General features: G+C 47.9%; 1 protein-coding gene across 1 annotated transcript; it reads right to left on the bottom strand.

Annotated features, from left to right (window-relative positions):
- Positions 1–407: 407 nt before the first annotated feature.
- LOC130480798 (beta-galactoside alpha-2,6-sialyltransferase 1-like) lies at positions 408–15929 on the bottom strand. Its single transcript, XM_056853421.1, has 6 exons — positions 15913–15929; positions 10865–11598; positions 6259–6356; positions 3716–3817; positions 2868–3042; positions 408–700 (listed from the first exon to the last, which is right to left on the bottom strand). The coding sequence occupies exons 1-6, from the start codon at positions 15927–15929 to the stop codon at positions 447–449; spliced, it is 1380 nt and encodes a 459-aa protein (XP_056709399.1). The 3' UTR covers positions 408–446.
- Positions 15930–23645: the final 7716 nt, after the last annotated feature.

Genomic DNA, 23645 nt, shown 5'->3' with positions numbered 1-23645 from the left:
GCGTGTGCTTCAGCACCTTGATGCTCCACATAGCAGGGAAAAAGAAATTCACAGCTTACAATTGTGGCTGATTTTTGTATCCAATTTATTTATTTAAAAAAAAAGTTTAATTGAGTCCTCCTCTAGCTGTGAGGATGGAAAGCTGCATCCTAATGCTGGTAGAGGGAAGCTGGATTTGGTAGAAGTGGAGAGAGCACCAGAAGCAGATCCGGTGGTGGGTCGACGCCATAGTCTCACCCAAGCTCTCTTCCTTCTAGTGCCCCTTGACTCCTGGGTCATGTGAGGGAGGGGCTGCATCGTTCCAGGCCTGCATCTCTCATCTGTGCCCACACCCCTGAGTCCATCCATGCCATGACTTCCTTCCCCCAGTGAAGGGTGTTTGTGGCCCACCTGCTCCTACACACCACCAGGATATTCCCATGCCTGTAGCTGTCCCATTCCCTGCCTTACTCGTCCTCCGTACAGTTGAGGGCCCGGAACCCCGGCAGAGTCACACGGCCACGTTGCGCTAGGTCTTCCTGAGAGCCCTGGTTCATGCGCCGCACCAATTCCTTCTCAAAGAGCAGTGGGTGATAGGCACCGAGCGTGCAGGCATCATCCGAGAAGGTCTGGTAATAGTGGCACTGGTGAGTCTGGCGTCGTGATGGCAGGAACTCGTAGACGTGGACTATGTCACAAAGGGACATCATCAGCACTGTCCCTAGTAGAAGGTAGGGGGAGGAAATTAATTAAGGATTAATATAATGGCCGGCTTGTAATTCGCATGCAAAGTTGGGAAACACGATTCGGAAGTTAGAGGGTTCATTTCTGTCAGGGTTTTCTTCCTTAAACCGTCGGTTTTCGGATTTAGTCCTAGAATATTTGAAACCATAAGAACACAGGAGCTCCCCCAATCATGTGTGGAGTGCTTCACTTCCCACTACCTAAAATCTGCAATGAGGATCAGGGTGGAAATCTACCTCAAGAAGAAGGTAGCCACTCCACACACATTCTTGTGCCTGCTATGGTCTGTTTTAAAGACCATGTATACATAAATAATGCCCTGACCTGGATGGCCCAGGCTAGCCTGATCTTATCAGATCTCAGAAGCTAAGCAGGGTCAGCCCTGGTTAGTATTTGGATGGGAGACCACCAAGGAATACCAGGGTTGCTATACAGAGGAAGGCACTGGCAAACCACCTCTGTATAGTCTCTTGCCATGAAAACCCCAAAAAGGGATTGCCATAAGTCGGCTGCGACTTGACTGCACTTCACACATACATAAATAATATTTTGATTAAAATGTTTTTTTTTAACCCTGAAAATTTCCTCAATATTTCTATTGTGTTGTGTTTTTTTTTAGCTAATACAAAAGGTCAAATGAGATCCTACGATAACAATAACTGGGCCCATTCTTTAAAATAACTACTGTGGTTGCCAACCTTCAGGTGGGGTCTGAAGATCTGGAAGGATAACTGATCTCCAGACCATAGAGATCAGTTCTCCTTAGGGATGCCGGCCTCCAGGTGGGACCTGGGGATCCCCCGGAATTACAGCTCATCTCCAGACTTCAGAGATCAGTTCCTTTGGCAAAAATGGATGCTTTGGAGGGTGGATTCCATGGCATTGCAACTAGGGTTGCCAGGTCCCTCTTCACTGCTGGTGGGAGGTTTTTGGGGGCGGAGCCTGAGGAGGGTGGGGTTTTGAGAGGGGAGGGACTTCAATGCCATAGAGTCCAATTGCCAAAGCGGCCATTTTCTCCAGATGAACTGATCTCTATCGGCTGGAAATCAGTTGTAATAGCGGGAGATCTCCAGCTAGTACCTGGAGGTTGGCAACCCTAACTGTAACCCACTGAGGTCCCTGTCTTACTCATGCTCCATCTCCAAATCTCCAAGAGTTCCCAACCTGGATCTGACAACCCTAGTTCTCCTGGAGTAAATGGCTGCTTTGGAGGATGGACTCTGGCATTATTCCCCACTGAGGTCTCTCCCCTTCCCAAGCTCTGCCCTCCCCAGGCTCCATCCCCAAATCTCAAGGAATTTCCCAACACAAAGTTGGCAGCCCTCATAACTACATGGGGCCGGGACTGCCGGGGCCTTCCTTGAATTCTACCCCAGATGAGGGGGGAAAGTTTCCAGGCAGAGTCTATGGTTTTCAAGCAGCTTTTAGCCACTCCATCTCCCTTTCAAAAGGAAGGGTGAGGCGCTTTAACAGTTTGGGGCCTGCAAAAGCCAACACTGATGTGTCCCCCCCATTTACATAGAGTCCAATGGAGTCAATGAGGACAAGGAGGCTGGTGTGAGCTGTCATGGCTTACTTTATTGGCCAAGGAAGTCATAACCCGGGTGATCTAAGACGCAGACTGATGAGCTCTGCTGTCTTGTCACACGGGGAGGGACAATGCAAGAGGTTTTATAGGCATTTGACATTCCAACAACATTCGATGCAGCTTGTCACTGCAACGTCACTAGTCCCCACAGAGCGGGTGGGCATTGCTACATTACTGAACAGAACTCTATTCCTTTGCACGGAGAAAGGAAACTTAAAGGAGTAGGGGGGAGTCAGCCTTTGGAATGTTTGTGTGCATGCCTGCTTGCTTGATGCTAAAGAGCCACTGACAAGCGGCTTCTGTGGGTATGCGTGTAGCTTGCGTGTCTGAATGAGGTTACTCAATCACAACAACACAAACAATTTCTGCTGCCACGGAGCACTGCAGAGCCTTGAATCTGGACGCGGCTGCAAAATCCCCATGCAGGTGAAAGCGCGGGTATTGCCCTTGTTGGCGTTTGGATGGGCGAGATTCTTCAGAATGCAGGCAGGCTGACCTTGGGGTCGGCTACACGAGGACGCACATGCAGGGGTGAGGTTGGGAACGTCTTTCTTACCAAGCAGCCCCGAGGATGGAGGATTCCTCTGCACCTGTTCGCTCGCGCCTTCCTGCACCAATTCCCAGAGCTGCCACTGCAGTCGTGGATGCAAAAGGTGAAAGAGCTGCCATGGTCTGCGGGAGCGCACAGTGCGGAATGGGCCGAAGAGGGGGTAATCGGGGGCCTCGTACCACTGGGGTGGGAGGGAAAAAACAACAGAAGGGTGGAGAGCAGGACACTTTGGCAGCCGAAGCCACTCCAAGCACTCTCCTCGCCCCGGGGTTGTTGCTAACCTTTGCTCTTTCTATATTATCTCAGAGCTCCCCTCACAGACCCAAGACTCAGATTACGCCCACAGTACCCCAAAACAGGAACAAAATCTTTGGCATCCCATTCCTGCTGAGCTCCACCCCCCTTCCCAAGCTCTGCCCTCCCCACCCCCCCACCCCAAATCTCCAGGAATTTCCCAAGTTGGAGTTGGCAACCTTACCTCAGTGAGACTGCTGATATTGTATTGGGCCTGTGTCTTTTGAAATGCTATTGTTAGGTTTTTAACATTTATGGATTTTCAATGGCTTGTAAACTGCCTCCCCTCTCAGTGATATAATTGTCTAATTAAATTAATCAAATAACTGAAGAGCTCGCAAGGGAAAGTTCATCCATAGCGAATGGGAATTTGAACCGAATCAAGGTAGGTATTTCCCTTCTGTCAGTGTAGGGTTGGGAAATACCTGGAGATTTTGGGGGCGGAGCCTGAAAAGGGCAGGGTTTGGAGAGGGGAGGGACTTCAATGCCATAGAGTCCAATTGCCAGGTGAATGGATCTCTATCGGCTGGAGATCAAACAGCACAGACACCAAAGCTCACCTCCTGTAATTCTCCGGGGTAAGGGGCTGGATCCCAGGCAACCAAGACTCCCTGGGTATAGAGGAAACCATCCAGAAAATGCTGCTCAGGGGAGGCCATCAGCTGTGGGGGAAAGTGTGAGTCAGAAAATGCCTGATCCCAAGTCAAAAGCAAACCATTTAGATGCAAGTGCTTTCAGGTGGGCAGCCGTGTTAGTCTGTAGTAGCAGAACAAAATGCGAGTCCAGCAGCACCTTAAAGACCATATTTTCCAGGGCGTAGTGAGTCAAAACTAACTTTGTCAGCCAACGACGGAATATCTGACAAAGGGAGCTTGGATTCACAAAAGCTTAGACCCAGGAAAAATCTTGCTGGTTTTTAAGCTGCTACTGGACGGGCATTTAGATGCAAAAGGAAGAAGTTTGAGTTAGAGCTGGCTCAATCCTATAGGCAAATGAAGTAGTGTCCTGGCAAAACCCCAGATCTTGGAGAAAGAGCCACCACCTCTGCTTTGTGAAGAGGCAGTCAATACACTGTATTGTATATGCAAAAGAAAAGTGCGAAGCTGTTCGACGCATATAATAGGAACATGGAATGTGAAAAGCATGAATCAGGGTAAGCTTGAAATTGTTAATAGATCAAATTAAGCCTGAACTGACCTTAGAAGCTAAAATGACTAAACTGAGGCTATCGTATTTTGGTCATGTCATGAGACGACAAGAGTCACTGGAAAAGACAGTCATGCTAGGAAAAGTTGAGGGCAGCAGGAAAAGAGGAAGACCCAACAAGAGATGGATTGACTCAATCAAGGAAGCCACAGCCTTCAGTTTGAAAGATCTGAGCAAGGCTGTCAAAGATAGGACATTTTGGAGGACTTTCATTCATAGGGTCGCCATGAGTCGGAAGCGACGGAATTTAACACACACATTGTATATGGAGGGGGGGTGAGGAAGAGCCTGTGGGGGGATCTTGCCTTAGGCATCCAGTACTCAGGAACTACTGAATCCTGGTTCAAAGTAACCCTACAAAACTGATGACCCAACTGTTGGGTTGCCAACCTCCAGGTGGTGGCTGGAGATCTCCCACTATCACAACTGATCTCCAGATGACAGAGATCAGTTCCCTTGGAGAAAACGGCCACTTTGGCAATTTATGGTATTGAAGACTCTCCCCCCTCCGAACCCTGCCCTCCTCAGGCTCCACCCCCAAAATCTCCAGGTATTTCCCAACCCTATTTCAGTGCTAATCGAACCTGGAGCTGGCAACCCTACCCAACAAGCTGATTGCAGTCCCATCAGAGGCTCAGTAAGCTCCCTGCCTGGATCGGATTGCAAAAACTGGTTTGTGAACACTTTGCAAACCACAATGTGTATTTGGAGGGCTGCATTATGTTTGAGGGGTTCTAAGTGCTGCAGGCTCCACTGAAACTCACAGGAGTTCAGCTTCTCTGCCGGATTGAAAGAACAGTTCAGATGGTCCGTCCCCAGAGGCTGACTGATCCCAAAGGGTGCCTGATGGCTCTCAGGAAGAAGGTTCTTAAATATATAGTTTGAGCTTTTGCTTACTTGGTTTTAGCAGCGTTTGATTCTTTGTACTATTTTTTTCATTTCCTGCCCTTCTTCTAAGGAGCTCAGAGCAGTGTACACTGCTCTCGCCTACATTACATCATCACAACAATCCTGTGAGGTAGAATAGGCTGAGAGAGAGAGAGTGACTGGCCCAAGATCACCTAGTAAACTCATAGCTGAGTGAAGATTTCTACCCAGGTCTCCCCACTGGTGGTCCTACATTGCCATTATGTAAATATATTTCTATTCCAAACTTGGCATTATTTTATTTGTTGTCCTCTGGTTATTTTATTGAAATTATGTCAATTGGTTCAATATGTTGTAAACAACAGTGAGCTCGTCTGTAATTCAAATTGGCCAAAATGTGGAACAGGGGTCTATTTAAGCAAATAAATAAAAATGTCTTTGAAATCCTTACACCATCCCTGCAAGCCAGGCCATTATCATCTCTACCATACCGGTCTGGGCTGGAGACAAACTGAACTTTCCTAAGCAAATTCAAACCTGAGATTCAAAACATGGTCGTTCATAATTCAGCCATGTAATAACTGTGACTTCAATGTAAATTCAATTGTTTCTACAAAAAGGGGGGGGGCTTTTCCGTTGGCTTGGAGATTTGAAAATCTCCAACCCATAGTCCTGCACAGAGATAGATCTACATTCTGAAAGTAATGAGCCAAAGCAACTCCAGTTGGGACGCCGGAATACGGGCACTTTCAGACAGCCCAAATAATGCACTTTCAATGCACTTTGAAGGTGAATTTTACTGTGTGAACTGGCAAAATCCACTTGCAAACTATCGTTAAGGTGCACTGAAAGTGGATTGAAAGTGCATTATTTGGGCTGTCTGAAAGTGCCCTATTTCAGAGCTAATCGAAGCCCCTTCCACTCCAGCTCCCTGTCTCTCCTCCCTCTACTCAGCAGGCTTTTCTTCTTATGTCCACCCCCGCCCCCCGTAAACCCTTCTGCCCCAGTGCCCCCACTCTTCATGGTACACCTGGGAGTTCACAAGGCGGAGGGTGGTTTTGGTGCCCACGTCACGCTCGTAGCCCATGGTTGGAGCTCCATTGAAGCGAAGAACGGCATCATGGGAGTCTGGCAGGAGGAGAAAAATCAGGGTGTGAGGGAGAGAGACCAGGCAGACCCCCAACTCAGCCATCTCCTCAGTCCCAACACATTAAGGTTACGTACCTCAATATGCACCTCAAAATTCCCTTTCCTGGTGGGAGGTGAAGGAAGGCAAAGTAACTGAGAGACTGACACCCTGCACTCACACACTTTGCTAGCAGAGCTCAGCTACACAGAACTGATCCACACACAAACACCCCCCACACATAGACTTGTAGAGTTGGAAGGGGCCATACAGGCCATCGAGTCCAACCCCCTGCTCAATGCAGGATCAGCCTACAGCATCCCTGACAAGTGCTTGTCCAGCCTCTGCTTAAAGGCTGCCAGTGAGGGGGAGCTCACCACCTCTCACCTCTCATATATCCATCAAGCTAGGCAGGACTTAATATGCACCTTAGCTAAGCCCCATTACCTGTTCTTCATGCAGGGCTGCCAGCTTCCATGTGGGTAAACAAAAGGCAGCACATGGGCTCAATACGAATAAAATATCCACAATATAGTTTGAATTTTGTCTTTGTCTTATTCTTATCACTATAGTGCTTATAATATTTACAGTGTGAACAACATAGAAAATTTACATTCATAAATGTTTAAGCCAAATACATATATTTGGCTTAAATATGTATTTGGCTTAAACATTTATGAATGTAAATTTTCTATGTTGGTTACACTGTAAATATTATAAGCACTATAGTGATAAGAATAAGCCAAAGACTTGAAATTCAAACTATACTGTGGATATTTTATTCGTATTGAGCCCATGTGCTGCCTTTTGTTTACATATTACTGATACAGCACTAGTGTATATTTTTTGGTTAGCTTCCATGTGGGGCCTGGAGACCTGGAATTCCAACTAGTTTCCAGATGACAGGGTTCAGTTCCCCTGGGGGAAATTACTGAGTTGGAGGGTGGACTCTATGGCATTATACCCCACTGACCTCCCTCTCCAGGCTCCACCCCCAAAATCTCCAGGAATTTCTCAACTTGGAGCTGGCAACCCTGTCTCCATGCCAAGGATCAGTGCAATAACAGTGACTCAGATCATTTAAAAAAGAGTGGCTCAGAGCATATGCAGATTGCCTTACCCCTCTATACTTTCACACCTCAGGCAATAAAGGTTCGGGCAAACAGCCATCATTTCATGCGGGGTTGGACCAGGGCCCCCATTTGAGAACGGCGAATGAGCAAAGAGCGGGATGCCTAGCTACAGCGTCAGGCCTGTCTTGAGAACTCTGAGCTGATCTTGGGGGATGTTCTTTCTTCTCCCTACACACCCAGGCTTCACATGTGCTGGAACTAGTAAACAGAAATTTTGCTTCTGTAGATGCACCACCAGCTTCCTATTAAAATCTGAGCGCAATCACAGTAATTACTAGACTCGACTATTGTTAATGCCCTCGACGTGGGGCTGCCTTTGAAAAGTTATTGGGAACTTCAGTTATTCTAAAATGCAGCTGCTCAGTTGCGGAGTCAGGCTCCCTGCCGGAATTACATTACACCTGTTTTGGTCCATTGACGCTGGCTGCCTGCCAGCTTGTTCCCAAACTCAACCCACAATCCTGTTTTTTTTTCAAACATTTAAAGCCCTTTAACATTTTGGGGCCAAGATACCTTTAAATATTATAGGACCACCTCCTCTAATATAAAGCTGCCCAGATGCTGAGACTAGAGTTGCAAGCTCCAGGTTGGGAAATACCTGGAGATTTTAAGAACATAAGAAAGGCCAAGCTGGATCAGACCCAGGCCCATCAAGTCCAGCAGTCTGCTCACACAGTGGCCAACCAGGTGCCTCCAGGAAGCCACAAACAAGACGACTGCAGCAGCACCATCCTGCCTGTGCTCCACCGCACCCACAATAATAGGCATGCTCCTCTGATACTAGAGAGAATAGGTATGCAGCATGACTAGTATTCATTTTTACTAACAGCCATGAACACCCCTCTCCTCCATAAATATGTCCACTCCCCTCTTAAAGCCTTCCAAGCTGGCAGCCATCACCACATCCTGGGGCAGGGAGTTCCACAATTTAACTATGCATTGTGTGAAAAAATACTTCCTTTTATCTGTTTTGAATCTCTCACCCTCCAGCTTTAGCAGATGACCCCGTGTTCTAGTATTATGGGAGAGGGAGAAAAACGTCTCCCTGTCCACTCTCTCCAAACCATGCATAATTTTATAGACCTCTATCATGTCTCCCCTCAGCCGCCTTCTTTCCAAGCTAAACAGCCCTAAGCATTTTTTGGGGGTGGAGTCTGAGGAGGGCGGGGTTTGGAGAGGGGAGGGATTTCAATGCCATAGAGTCTAATTGCCAAAGCAGCCATTTTCTTCAGGGGAACTGATTTCTATTGCCTGGAGATGAGTTGTAATACTGGGAGATCTCCAGATACCACCTGGAGGTTGGCAATCCTAGGTGAGACCTTATGATGGGTGGAAGCACATATGACAGGGCTTTTTTTGGTGGGGGCACCAAAACTGTGCATTGCTGTCCCCAGGAAAGTTCCTTTGGCATCCACCTTGGCTTTTAGAAGCTGTTTTACTTCGCTTTCTCACCGCCTTCAAACTGTTTTGTGGCATCCTATACACTTTAATTTTTTACCTTACTGGCTGTTCATATTTTTGACATTTTATTGTACCCGGTTTCTATTCTTCTGGGCTGATAATTCTACTAAAAGAGTGGCCAGAATGCTGTAAAGTAATATCAATAAATAAAAAAACACTCTGGATTGAGATCTAGGTCTGTTCACTGGTATGATACCCCCACCCAACCATCTAGCACCTAACTTACTCCTAAAGCCTAAAAAACAATTGTGTAGTGAGCTTACAAAACACAAGACACAGCTGAGACTCTCAGTGCAAGTGGGCAAACATGCTGTTTGATAAACGGCCTCAGTGAAAACAGAAATGTAAACATGGGATTACAAGCATTTGGAAAGATGAAAAAACAGCACTGGTCAGCTAATCGATATTCACACAAGTGACGCTGGAGCAAGTAGGGCTTGGGTGAGATGAAGCTACATTGGCGTGGCTGCAAAGTGCAAACAGAAAATGTCCCTTCAGTTCTCTCATCCCAGATACACAAGTATAGGCCATGGGGAGAACAAGAGTGAGAAGTGAGTAAGGCGCTTAGGGTTGCTCACCTCCAGGTGCTAGCTGGAGATCTCCTGCTATTACAACTTATCTCCAGCCGATAGAGATCAGTTCACCTGGAGAAAAATGGCCGCTTTGGCAATTGGACTCTATGGCATTGAAGTCCCTCCCCCAGGGGTGGGGAATGTCAGGCCCGGGGGCCGTATAAGGCCCTCGAAATCATTTGGTCTGGCCCTTCATGGGTCCTGGTAGATCTCTAGCTCAGAAGGATGCTGCCCTGCCTGATTCTCTTGGGCCCAGCTGGGGACACCAGAGCTCAAAAGCGAGTCGCTCTATGTGGCAGACACTCGGAGCCGTCTCTGGTCGTGCCTCTTGGCTAAATGTTTGACCAAATATAGCAGGCTAATTTTTAAGTTGATAATTTTGTATGGCCCCCGAATGATATTATAAATATCCAAATGGCCCTTGGCAGAAAAAAGGTTCCCCACCCCTGCCCTCCCCTCTCAAAACCCTGTCCTCCTCAGGTTCCGCCCCAAAAACCTCCCACAGGTGGTGAAGAGGGACCTGGCAACTTCACCTGGAGATCTTCCAGTATTACAGTTGATGTCTAGAGTAGACTACTGAGATCAGCTTCCCTGGAGAAAATGGCTGCTTTGGAGGGTAGACTCTATGCCATTATAATTCACTGAGGTCCCTCCCCTCCCCAAACCCTGGTCTTTCCAGGCTGCACCCCCAAATCTCCAGCCGTTTCTCAACCCATAGTTGGCAACTCTACGTCTCCTTTGACAATATCAATTTCCAGACCTTCATTCACAATTTGCAGAGGTAGGTCTACAATTAAGCAAAATAGGTGGACTGCTACAACCACACATTTGGGGCGCTGTTGAGAGGAAAGTTATGTACTCAACAGTTCAGTCCTAAGCAGAGCTACACCCTTCTGAGTCCATTGACTTCCATGGACAGCATTAGGACAAAGGAAGGCTTGTTGGGTGATATTAGCTATTTAGTTCCTTGGATAGGAGCCCCATGGCGCAGAGTGGTAAGCTGCAGTACTGCAGTCCAAGCTCTGCTCACAACCTGAGTTCTATCCCAACGGAAGTTGGTTTCAGGTAGCCGGCTCAAGGTTGACTCAGCCTCCCATCCGAGGTCGGTAAAATGACTACCCAGCTTGCTGGGGGTAAAGGGAAGATGACTGGGGAAGGCATTGGCAAACCACCCCGTAAACAAAGTCTGCCTAGGAAACGTCGGGATGTGATGTCATCCCATGGGTCAGGAATGACCTGGTGCTTGCACAGGGGACCTTTACCTTTAGTTCCTTGGATATAAATTGTTTATGGCTTAGAGCCATCCACAGGTGCATCACCCTCTATTGCTTCTTGCATACTCACCTATCTCCTTGCCCAGTCCAGATCCCAACATGGAGCCGGCTGAACTCACCACCGCACACCTCTCCAGAGGCCCCAGGTCTTCAGCCAGGCTCCTTTGGGGCAGCACTCCAGTCCACTCAGGGGCTGCAAAGGGGCCCTCATCCCCCACCAGGGTCGTCACATCCACACGGCCCTTGAGGCGGCACAAGAGCTCCATCCCAGTCAAGTGTGGGACCCCTGGGCGTGGCCCGACGTCCGGGGGCACGTGGTACTTGTTCATGGCCTGGTAGTTCCGGAAGACCTGCTGGAGTCGGGGGCCCAGCACCTGAGACGAGAGCTCCTTTTGCCAGACGGGCCAGGGCAGGGGCTGGGCAGGGAGGATGGACTGGGAAGCCCTTCGGTGACGCCGGGACCCAAGGAGCACCTCCACAAGACGTTGCCAGAAGCTCCTACCGCTGGAGAGGAAAGAGCCCAAGGACGGAGGCCGCGGCGCAGAGCCAAAGTTCCGCCTGGCAGGTCCGGCAGGGAGGAGCTCCGGAGTCCTGTTTCCCGCATGGTGGGTTTGGATGCCCCGGAAGACCGTTGCCATGGAGATGGAGGCCCCCCGGCCCCGGCGTGGCCCCAAATGCAGCATGAGCCCGGACTGCAGGCAGATCAAGTAGACCATGGCAAGGCACAGCAAAACGAAGCTCAGCCAGACACACCCCCTTCCCCACCGCCGGGGAAGCCGCAAGCAGTGCCGGGGGTCCATGGACCTGGGGAGAGATGGACAGCGTGAGAGGAGCGGCCCTACAGCACTTGCTAGGCGAAACGACCGCCACTTGTACATCCTGCCATTTCTGTAACATACTTCTTAGGCTGTGAAAGGCTTATGAGAGCCCTGCTGGGTCAGACCAAAGCCCAGATAGGCATCCATCTCTTTCAGTGAGCCTCTGAGAGTTTTGTCTAATTCCTTTTCAAAGCCGTCTAAGCAAGCAGCAGTTAATTGCATACGTTAACGGTGTGCCTGTCTTGAATCTATTGCCCATCAATTCCCTTGGGAGAGACATTTCTCTGTCCATTCTCTTCACACCATTTACACCAACTGCTGTGGCCAGTCCTCTTCAGGACAAGTGGTGTCCAGGGCAGCCTGCAGCTTTCCATCTTATCCCCTCACCGAAATGGCTCGAGACCTCTCCTTTGGGCCCAAACTCAACGTGAGGTTTTGCGCTAGTTTGCCATGGGAACAGGCAGCCATACTGCAGCCGGGACGTCCTGGTGGCACTCCATTTAGAAACACTGCAGGGGCCTGATTCGGATCGGGAATGTGGCAAAGATGTAGGAGGGGCTCCTTGCCTCCACCCACTGTGCGGTTTTCCCAACCAGAAATGGCACTGGGGGGGGGGGCATCATTTGCCCCGTCAGTGAGGTCTGTGCACGCAAGCATTCTGACTGCAATTTCTGCCGCCCTTCCCCTCGTCCTTGCTAAGTTTGTGATCTGCCTTGTGTCTCAGTGAGCAAGGTGCACTATAAGGAAAGCGACTAAATAAGTAAACATACACAACTTACTTCACAGAAGGAGAGCTTTGTGTTCTTAAGAGTCCAGTAGAAACCAGAGCGTTGCCGACTCACAAAGGGCGAAGGAAGCAGCATCTGCCAGCTCGACTTCAGCCGGTGAAGTCTTGCTTCCTGCCATGCAAGATCTCAGTTTGAGAGAGCTCAGCCGTCAGTAAAAACCACATGCACAGAAACCAATTTCTGTAGCTACTGGGATGAGGAAGGAAACCAGTTGTGTGATCGGAACATTTTCAACGAAGTGCGTGCATCAGAGGTAGGACAAGACTCCGTGGCAGATAGCACAACTCCATGACTAGGGTTGCCAACCTCCAGGTGGTGCCTGGAGATCTGCTGCTATCATAACTGATCTCCAGGCGACAGAGATCAGATTAGCTGGAGAAAATGGGCGCTTTGGAAGGTGGACTCTATGGCATTATACCCAGTTGAAGTCCCTCCTCACTCCAAACCCTGCCCTCCTCCGGCTCCACCCCCAAAATCTCCAGGTATTTCTCAACCTGGGGCTGGCAACCCTGTTCCATGACATGCAAGCAAAGTGCGGGATGGCTTTAGGGTGGCCAGCTCCGGATTGGGAAATATCTGTAGATGTTGGGGGTGAAGCCTGAGGAGGGCAGGGTTTGGGGAGGGGAGGGACTTCAATGGGGCATAATCTCATAGAGTCCACCTTCCAAAGCAGCCATTTTTTCCAGGTGAACTGATCTCCATCGGCTGGGAATCAGTTGTAATCATGGGAGATCACCAGCCATCACCTGGAGGTTGGCAACCCTAGATGGCTTGCAAGGCCTTAATGAGAGTTGTGAAGCCTCCTCATTGTAAGTACAAGCTCTAGGGTTGCCAGTTCTTGGCTGGGAAATTCCTGGAGACACACACAAACCTTTTATATGCCCTAGTCAGCAGGAGACTTTCTAAAAGCAAAGTTGTTTAATGAAGAACGGGCTTCACTCTAGCTTTAGAACTTTCTGTCCCTAGTACACCATATAGAACTCACAATAATAATAATCATTCTCAGTTTTACTGAGAACCTCTGTCCTCAACAATCATTTATGTAATAAAGATATTCATTCTGTTTCTCCTCTTTTTTTCTCCCTGTCCTCTCCTCCTTTTCATCAGTCTCTTCCTCTTAATTTCTCTGATCATTCTCATTTCCCCTTCCCTCTTTCACTTTATTCTTTTTTTCAGTTAGAACAAATTTAGGAAATGCTCACAGGATTGTGGATTTTGTGGTACCAATTCCCAACACAGAGAGAGCTAAGAAAGTAAAGGTTTGAGATTCCCAAGCGAGCTATAGTCACCTTCCTGCAGAACGAAGATCCAGAATGGCAGCTGCAAGAGGGGAAAGGGGGAAAAGGACTGAACTCCAGGTGTGGGGCTCACATCTTGTGTAAAACAGCAGCCACCTACTGTGGCAAAAGGAGATATTTTTATACCCAAGGAGGGGAGGAGGAGCAGGTTTGGTCTCCCTGCAGTTGGCAACGCCTGGTGAGGGCTGAGAATGACTGGTCATTCCCACTCAAACAAAAGTCTGATTGCTTCTCAAGTGAGGGAATATTGTTGGGCAAAAGGATGGGTGGCTAGGGTGATAAGAACGTGACAGGATCATTGACAGCTGTCAAGTATCGACTGATTGTGATATTGAACAGCTGGTAGGAAGCGGTGGGTGAGGAGAGGAAGAGGATGAATAGGGAGATGGGATTAGTCTGAGCCCAGATTATCCCAAGGAAAGAATTCAAGGTGTGGAAAGGGGAAAGCCATTGTCCTTGCGCAGAGCAGAGGTTAAGGGGATTTTGATATGTTGGCCACATTCATAGTTATGTAAACGCCCAGGAAGGCAACCTTTCTGGAGATGAATCAAAGGCAGGGATGCAGAGGAGTCAGAAGGTTGTTGCTCTCCTTCTCTGCTGTGCAACCACATCCAAGATGGAGTTCAGGCCACTTCCTTTTCCTGGGTCCAAAGTGCTGCTTGCCATTTGCAGAGTCCTGCTGGAACCTACAGCGAAGCCCAGTGTAGTGTCTGAGTTACTCCTGTACCTTGGAGCAAGGTGTTGTATCTCCCCGCATTCCCCTTAGTCCCATAAGATAGTCCAGAGGTTCCAATAGTTCAGGTATGGAAGTGTATGGTCACACCACGTTCTAGTTTTATGAGAGAGGGAGGAAAACTTCTCCCTGCCCACTCTCTCCACACCATGCGTAATTTTATAGACCTTTATCATGTCTCCCCTCTGCTCATCTCTAGCGTGAAAACCCCATGGTCCTAGGAGTGCAATGAGTCAGTTGTGTTTCCACAGTACACCGTTGTCATTATTCTGACAGCACCCTAACAACCTTCCACACATTTATATTATACTTCCCAATGTATCTGTTCTTTAACCCACTTACACACAATTTGGTTCAGCATAAGACTCTGTTGAATCAGAGCCCATTTCTGCAGATGCATAGACCCATACACCCCTTCGGTTTTGATTAAAGGGGAGGGTTGTTAGAAAGAGAGGTGCATCCGGGGAGAGGCAAATCCAGGGCAAAGCCTCCCATGCATAAATGGCCAGTCTCACTCCCCCCCAGATGTGGTCTTTGAGTGCACCCCATAGAATTGCTCACAGGTGTGATGCCAGATGGGCCAGTGTGAATTTATTCGTTTAAGGTACTTCCCGGCAGGTTTTACAAGCTCTGTTTCGACTGATTGGGGAAGGGCTGGGGCCCTGGTAGAGCATCTGCTTGGCATGCAGAAGGTCCCAGGTCCAGTCCCCGTCCTCTCCGGCTAAAGGGACCAGGCAAGTCGGTGATGCGAAGGACCCCTGCCTGAGACCCTGGAGAGCCGCTGCTGGTCCGGGTAGACAGTGCTGACTTTGATGGTCCGAGGGTCCGATTCAGTAGAAGGCAGCTTCAGGGGTAAAACCAGATCCACCATCCGGAGAGAAACCAGTTCTAGACCGGCAAGAGCATTTGTCTTTCCCGTAGGCTGTTTTGAGGTGGTCCTAGGGACCGAAGGGGAAGGCTGCCCTCCCTGTAAGGGAGACTGGGGCGGCGGTGGGTGTGAATCAGGACTCGGCGGGGGAAGGGAGCCAGGGAAACCCAGGAGTGCGGTCTCTCCCCCCCCCCCCCGCGGATCTGGCTGTCATTAGAGACTTCTCGTTTCTAACTGGGGGAATCCCCAGCTTGGACACGGAACAACAAGAACCGGCGCCGCTGGCGAAGAAAGAAGGGGGCGCGCAGACCCCCCCCCCTTTTGGGGAGGGCACCGCCAGATCTGCCAGATGCTCTATACGGCAGCGGGGAGGGGGAGGCCGAAGAGGGCTTGCAGGCACCCCTCCCCACCCGATGGTCTCCGCCGCTCCGGCCAGACTGGGAGCCCTCCCCATCCCTGCTCCAAACGGGGCCCCCTCCGACCGACCCTCTCCCGGCTCAGGACAGAGCTGCACCCCCCCCTCCCTGGGGAATGGGGCCGTCAGCCGGGAAGGGCAGCGCCCCATTGTCTGCCGGCGTGCCCCCCCATCCCCATCCCCATCCCAGCCCCTCACCTGCTTTGCCACGGCATCGCTTCCCTGGCTGGCTCCGCAATGCAGCCCGGGCGGCGCAGAGGTGGGCCACTGGTGCGCGCCGGCGGGGGGGGGGCGGCCTGGAAACCAGCAGCTGCCCGGCGCTGGAAGTGCCCCCCCCCGGCCACATCTGGATTCCGCGGGGTCTTTGGCGCCCCCCCCTTCCCCAAAGTTGCAATCACGCACGCCCCGCCGACCCCACGCGGCCGCCGGCGACCCGCATCCTCTCGCACGCGGGGCCGACAGGTTGTCCCGGGGGACCAACACGCAAGGCAGGGAGGCCTGCTGCCCTTGGGGCTGCCTCCCTCACCAGCACGGGTATGCCCAGGTTTTCTGCCTCTGCGTGTGCAGGGGAGACAGCAAGGTAGACTTCCCCTGACTATGGAAGATCCACTGATTTCGCAATTTGTCATAACCTCTTTTCCTTTCTGTAAATGTATTAGGGCAGCAAGGGAATAGCTGGTTGCTGGGCAGGGTATCGCTGTGTGTCTGGGTGCTAGTAACTGGGGCAAGAGTCACGGAGGGTTACAGTGAACCATAACAAGAACTGGGTGAAACTGTGACTTTACTGCCGCCTCTATGTCTGTAGTGCGATCAGCTTTACCCTGAATGTTGATGGGTTGTCATATCTTGAATTTGGATAAATATCTCTCCCTCAGTACAATCGGGACTCAGAGATTTCTGCCCATTAGTGCCTCTGGGTCGCAGCTGCTCCAAATAAATAACTGTTTCTTGAAACAGTTTCTTGGGTCTCTCTCCCCCCCCCCCAACCCCCAGTTTTGTCACAACACAGGTTTCACCTGTGCCCCATAGGGAGCTGTAGGGCCAGACAAGGATCTGGGGGGCCCAGGTTCCAAACCCCACTCTGCCACCAGAGCTCTCTGCATGACCTTGTCACACTCTCTCAGCCTAACCTACCTCACAGGGTTGCAGCGAGGATAAAATGGGTGTGTGTGTGCGGAGAATGATGCCTGTCGCTTTGGGGAGAAAGGAGGAGGTATAAACATATTTATTTATTCAAATATTTATACCCTGCCTTTCCGCTTGGCTCCAGGCAGCTTACAGTAACAGTTAAAACATTACAAGTTAAAACCAAAATAAAAGAACCCCAAATACCCTACGATGCCTGTTGTTCACAGCCTGTCAAAAGCCCAGGCAAACAAAGAATCCTTGAGCACTTGGAAACGGAGTAAATAAATTATTTTTATTTGTTGTTTATAATCCGCATTTCTCACGGAGACTCAATGCAATCAGTAATAGGACTAGGATTGCAGAAATCTGAAACAAGGCGTAAGTATTAAACTTGACGTGTTAAACAATGCCAGAAACGATGGATGAGAGTCCAGTAGCACCTTAGAGATCAACAAGATTTTCAGGGGATAAGCTTTTGAGAGTCAAAGCTCCCTTCTTCCGATTCCAGTTGGAATGGAGATCTCTGAGTCACATCCGAGTCAGAAGGTGGGAGGGGTGTTGCAAAGAAGGAATTCAGGATGCAGAGGTGCAATGCACATTGTAATCTGCTTGATCAGAACAGAGTGAAAATGCTCGGGGGCAGAAAATCAGCATCGGTAGTGAGATAGGAATCCTATGTCCCTATTCAGCCCTGGGGACTCCATTGGGGGTTGAGCTGGTTATTTCATAGAATTGGAAGGGACCACCAGGGTCATCTAGTCCAGCCCCCTGCACAATGCAGGAAATTCACAACTACCTCCCCCACACACACACCCAGTGACCCCTACTCCATGCCCAGGAGATGGCCAAGATGCCCTTCCTCTCATGATCTGCCTGAGGTCACAGAATCAGCATCTAGCCTCTGCTTAAAAACCACCAGGGAAGGAGAGCCCACCACCTCCCGAGGAAGGCTGTTCCACTGAAGAACCGCTCTAACGGTTAGAAAATTCTTCCTAATGTCTAGACCAGTGGTTCCCAACCTTTTTTTGACCAGGGACCGCTAGGACTTTTTTGTTCGGTGCAGGGACCCCAAGGTTCAAAATAAAAATTCAGAGAATTTGAAAATAAACTTTAATCATAACTGTTAGTTAAACATTAAACTTAGAATAATATTTGAATATATATTTTTATAATAGATAACTTTTAATTGAAAATATTAATTTATTATGGGTTTATAACTTTGTTTCGCGGACCTTAATTTAGTTCTCGCGGACCCCCGGGGGTCCACGGACCCCTGGTTGGGAACCAGTGGTCTAGACGGAAACTCTTTTGATTTAATTTCAACCCTTTGGTTCTAGTCAGTCAGAGCAACAGAAAACAACTCGGCACCCCTCCTCTATACGACAGCCCTTCAAGTACTTGAAGATGGTTATCATATCCCCGCTCAGTCTTCTCCTCTTCAGTCTAAAGCATTTTTAACATGCTTTTCTGTGTGCTTCTGATTTGCTGCAGCCTGCTGTTAGGAATGTCTGCAGTGCTCCTGAACTTGCCACCTCCCCCCCACCTTTCCCAGTACATTCTATTCTGGTTTTAAAAATCATTATAACTTTTGCAATATATCAATAAACTGATATAGTGATAGCACTGAGATGCTTGCAGGTGCCAATTTTCATAGAAAAAAGCTAACAAGTAGTTGAGTGGGCAGTGGTGCTAGCAAGCACTGATTGGTATTTAGTCGCTAACCAAACTTGTTTGTAGAGACTGATGCTTTGCCATGGATGTAGCCCATGACTTGCAAGCAGTGATTGGCCAGTAAGTAACTCATTGCCACGAGAATCTTTACCTCAGGCATATGTCTCTCTGGCCATTTCTGCATGGGAGGTTTTGCCTTGGATTTGCTGCTCTCTCGATGCACATTTTCCCCATCCTAATTCCCAAAACAATAAGCCCCCATGCAGAGTTTTGAGAATTCAGATGGGAAAAATGTGCATCGAGAGAGCGGCAAATCCAAGGCAAAACCTCCCATGCAGAATGGCCACAGTGTCAAAATATTTATTTGCAAATTGAAGTTAGGCATACTTTACCTGGTGAATTGACAACCTGTATTTTGTTTGTTTAATTTAAAGAGATTGATGTCAGAAATCCACAAATGTATTTAATGGATTTTTTTTATTAGAGGTACTACTGTATCCTTTTGAACCTCCAGGTAATAGCAGAAGATCTCCTGCTATTACAACTGATTTCCAGCCGACAGAGATCAGTTCACCTGGAGAAAATGGCTGCTTGGGCAATTGGACTCTATGGCATTGAAGCCCTTCCCCTCCCCAAACCCTGCTCCCATTAACACATGAAGCTGCCTCAGACACTTGGTCCATCAAAGTCAGTATTGTCTAATCAGAACGGCAACGGCTGTCCAGGGTCTCAGGCAGGGGTCTTTCACATCACCTACTTGCCTCGTCCTTTCAGCTGGAGATGCCGGGGATTGAACCTGGGACCTTCTGCATGCCAAGCAGATGCTCTACCACTGAGTCACAGACCTTCCCCAGGCTCCACCCCAAAAACCTACCGCTGATGGCAAAGAGGAACCTGGCAACCCTACCCTACACCCATCCTTGAACAGCAGGGTAGGCTCCATCATTCACTCTCCTTTTAATTATGCCCCCCTCCCATCCATCCATCCATCCATCCATCCATCCTCCAAGTTGTGTCAAACCATGAAGCCTGTCTGTTTAGGGAAGTATTCAACCTATCTACCCATTCACATACAGTTCAGTAAGATTTATTTTTTTATGAAGGAAATTGTTCACCTCTCTCCTATCCTTCCTTGGGCTAACTTAAGCAGCCCACTCCCACCGCTGACCAGGCAGAACCCAAGGTATGACTGACATTAAAAAAACTTTCCCAAACTGCGATTTTCAGTTTAGCTGGGCAAACACAGGTCTTCCCACATTTACAGTACAATCCCATACAGAGTTACTGCAGCCTAGGCCCATGGATATCAATAGGATTAGACTGGCATAACTCTGCATAAGATTGTGCTGGTAGAATCCAACAGTGCTACAGGTGATTACTGTGATGTTCCATCACCAGTGAGATTTACTTCAGTGAAATAATGAATTGAAAACCAGATTTATGTAATCAAAAATTTATGTGGGCAAATGAAGGCATCCATTAGTGCAATCGGTCTGCATTGTACCAAACTGAGTATTAGGAACACTTTTGGAAAATATAATCTTTAAATTGAAATTTTCACTTAATGCAAACTGTAACTTGAAATAGGGGAGGGGAAAACGGTTCAAAAACTTAAAGTATTTCCCCTACCCTTTTCCTTTATAATAATAATAATAAAAAAAACTTGAAGCCAGGTCAAACAGATTAGGGTGACAGTCTTTTCCTTGAGCAGTCTTTCCCTTGCATTCCTCCTTTTCTGTTTCCCAAGTCTACTGTGACCCTGTGCTGCCAGTGCTGGATTGTTCTCCTGCTGAGTAATGGGAGCATCTTGTGGTTGCACCTTAGGGTGCTGTGGAGGGCTGTGCAGCTCCCTTTCCATGAGTTCAGCAAATGCTGAAAGAGTTTGCACACATGTGCCCAGCATAGGAATGCCAGCCTCCAGGTGGGGCCTGGGGATCCCCTGGAATTACAGCTCATCTCCAGACTATAGAGATCAGTTCTCCTGGAGAAAATGGATGCTTTGGAGGGTGGACTCTGTGGCATAGTACCCCACCGAGGTCCCTGTCCCCCCCAGGGTGCATCCCCAAATCTCCAGGAGTTTCCCAACCTGGATCTGGCAACCCTACCCCCCCTACCCCACAGGTGGCCAGGGAGGGCCTGGTAACCTTAGCTCAGCACTTCATTGTGGCGGCTGAGGGCTTGCTGCAGCAGCTCTCCCATCTTCATGTGCACAGTTTTCTATCATCTCCCGGTGCTTTCTTTTGGCACTCCATATACTGAGCATCATGCCTCTCATGCTGGGCCATCATGCAACAGCATACAGCCAAAACCCCTGAAGTGACCTAGAGTACCTCTAAGAAACACCAGAAAACCATAGAGTTCCTAGCAATTCCCAGAGCTACTCTGGGTCACTTCCATGTTTTTACTGGAACTGATCCAGCACCATATGCGAAGCTGCCTTTAAATAAATTTTTTATCCCACTGCTGTTGGATGTAAATATACACTCTCCTCTGTGACCAGATTTATTATCACAAAGTAGAGACGACGCCAGGTTTAAGAAGCAAAGGGAGAAAAAAGCTTTTTTTATTTTTCCAGGCAAAAGAGGAAGACATTTCAGCCCTTTTCGGGTTCAAAAGTGAAAGTCTCCTAACAGACTCCGCCTAGTCCTCATATTTATACTTTTCCAGAGTTCTTTGTTCTAAGAGGATTTGAATATCTCCTCCTCTCAAATCCACCCTAACTCTGATCTCATCTTTTGGTCACATGTATATGATCTCATCTGTTATTTGGTGATATCCTGTACCAGATACGAAAAATCACCTGCTTTGTTCAGTTTAAGTTAGACAGGACTATTTTCTACTGACTTATATAAATAACCACAGCTTACAAATATAATAGAAAAATAACATTTTTCCAATATGCTAGAATTAAATTAATTAAAATTTTACACATCCCACAGTCCCCCCTCATGATCAAAATCAAAATTATTTTGAATCTTGATCATTCTATTATATTAACTTGCAATTTTAAAACAATAATGTAGACACAATGTTTCCCTAGCCACTTTTTTAACCTAAAGGACCAAATAATACATCAAAATGGCTTTTTAAAAGAGTCTCAAACATCTACTCTTGTTCTTTAGCTAACAATTGTGCTTTGGTTTCCAAGTTTTCAATCATAAGTCTTGTTGATTTTTGAATAAAAATTAAGTTCGCCTGCAGGTTTGACCGACCACTTCGAGCCTCTTGCGCATGGACTCTCTCCAGTTGCTATGGCGTTGGCTGCCACGACGTCATCTACTGCCCTTCTGGTCTTGACCTTACACGGTGGTAGCGCTGCCTTGCATCTGGAATAGTGGACCCAGCCTCCCTTTCCATCTACCTTTACTGCGGCATCTGTGGTGAAAAGAATTTGGAACGGACCCGTCTACCTGAGCTGGAGAGTAGTATGCTTTTAAGATTTTACAAACACCCAGTCTCCTATTAAAAAAAGAATGGACAACAGAGTTTAGGGGGAGAGGTTGTACAACACAAGCCAGTTTTTGGGTTTCCTTCAAAGCTGCACTTAAAGTTTTTATATAGTTTTTTCATATATCTGTTTCCAACCTCTTTATTGGGTGTTCCCTGATTCTAAAAATGCTAAAAGAGACATTCATACAGAGCCTCAAAGGGCAACAACTTGTGTGGCCCCCGGGCTAATATACGGATGCGTGTCAGTGTGATAGGCAATACATCTGACCATTTTAAATTAGTTTTTTTTACACAAATTTTAATTAACATCTCTTTTTTAGGGTCTGATTCATTTTTTTTTTTTACTGTCCCTGATAACTGGGGTCGCCAAGCCATGTAAAAACTATATTTTATTTTTATTTTATTTTTAGAACTGTTTTATAACTTCCCTAACAAATAACCCCCTCTGTCTACATATACCCTTTGATATGCCACATGTTTTTGTTATTTGTTCTGCTGTTTGATAAATGCCCTTTCCATTGTATAATTGCAAGAATATTTCTGTTAACCCTGTTCCCCAGATGACTATTTTAGTGTAATTGTGTGAGGATGTGTGTGATGTGTACCCTTAGGCTTTTTTCAACCACCCCCCTCTTGTTTCTGTAGTCCCTACTTTTGCCATCCAGTTCCTTTTTTTTTTTTTCTTCAGTGCAGGGCCCTGTAGGTGGTAGTGTAAAAACTGGGGTTAAAGTCATTACCATATCACAGGATGTTGATTTTGCTGTAGTCACTTTTGCCATTTCATCAGCTCTGCAATTTCCTTTGGCCTCCTTGGTATGTCCAGTTTGATGTTATTGTCACCTGTAACTAAATATTGTCCAAAACCTGTAAAATTAAATTTCCATGCTTTACAGCTCCCCACTAGCTGTCAGGACTCCTCGTTCTTTTCAGATGTATTTATATGCTTGTACAACTCCAAAAGCATCTTTGCTGTCAGTATAAATGTTCATAGTCTTACCTGCTGCTTTAAGTAAGGCCTGGTTCAATGCATATAATTCGGCTGCTTGTGCTGAAAATGACGCTGGTAATGGCTTTGCTTCAAGCACTTTGCACTCAGTCACCAGGCTGTATCCACTCTGCCTTTTTCCACTCACCACTTGAGAAGATCCATCAATCCAAATCTCGAGATCTGCGTTGTGGATAGGCTCATCTACCCGTGCCATGGTGCACATATCTACAGTCTGTAGACAGTCATGATGTTCCTCCAGGTTAGTTGTTACAGGCAGCAGACTAGCAGGATTTTTGTAAGCCACTTGGCTCCTTTTTGTTGTAACAAAATAGTCACTGCATGAGGGCAAAACACTCTGATTGGATGTTCAATAGTCAATTTCTTTGCTTCCTTCACAGCCAGGGCAGTTGCAGCTACTGCCCTCAAGCATGGAGGCCACTCTTGTGCCACTGGATCCAGCTGTTTTGATAAATAAGCTACAGGTCTTTCAGTTAGCCCACAAGTTTGTGTAAGGACCCCCGCCATGCAACCCTCCTTTTGCAGGTCAGGGATACCCAGAGCTGGTGCTGTCATCAAAGCTTGCTTCAGCTCTTTTTACTTATGTGCATTTTCAGGTTCCCACTACAATACTTCTGGTTCCTCATCATGGCATATTTTTATAAAGTCTCTGGTTAGTTTACTATACTTTTTTTAT

This window comes from Euleptes europaea, chromosome 7, assembly GCF_029931775.1.
Source record: "Euleptes europaea isolate rEulEur1 chromosome 7, rEulEur1.hap1, whole genome shotgun sequence".
NCBI classification, from domain to species: domain Eukaryota; kingdom Metazoa; phylum Chordata; class Lepidosauria; order Squamata; family Sphaerodactylidae; genus Euleptes; species Euleptes europaea.
The sequence above is the reverse complement of the archived record's forward strand: the minus strand, read 5'-3'. Positions and strand labels throughout refer to the sequence as shown.

What these genes read in the sequence shown, in the direction of transcription:
- LOC130480798 (XM_056853421.1), bottom strand. An exon ending in TGGACTGGGCAAGGAGATAG is followed by an intron (nt 6,357 to 10,864) that starts GTGAGTATGCAA and finishes TCCTCCTGCCAG; the next exon opens with ACTCCCATGATGCCGTTCTT. An exon ending in ACCCCGGAGAATTACAGGAG is followed by an intron (nt 3,043 to 3,715) that starts GTGAGCTTTGGT and finishes CTCCCACCCCAG; the next exon opens with TGGTACGAGGCCCCCGATTA.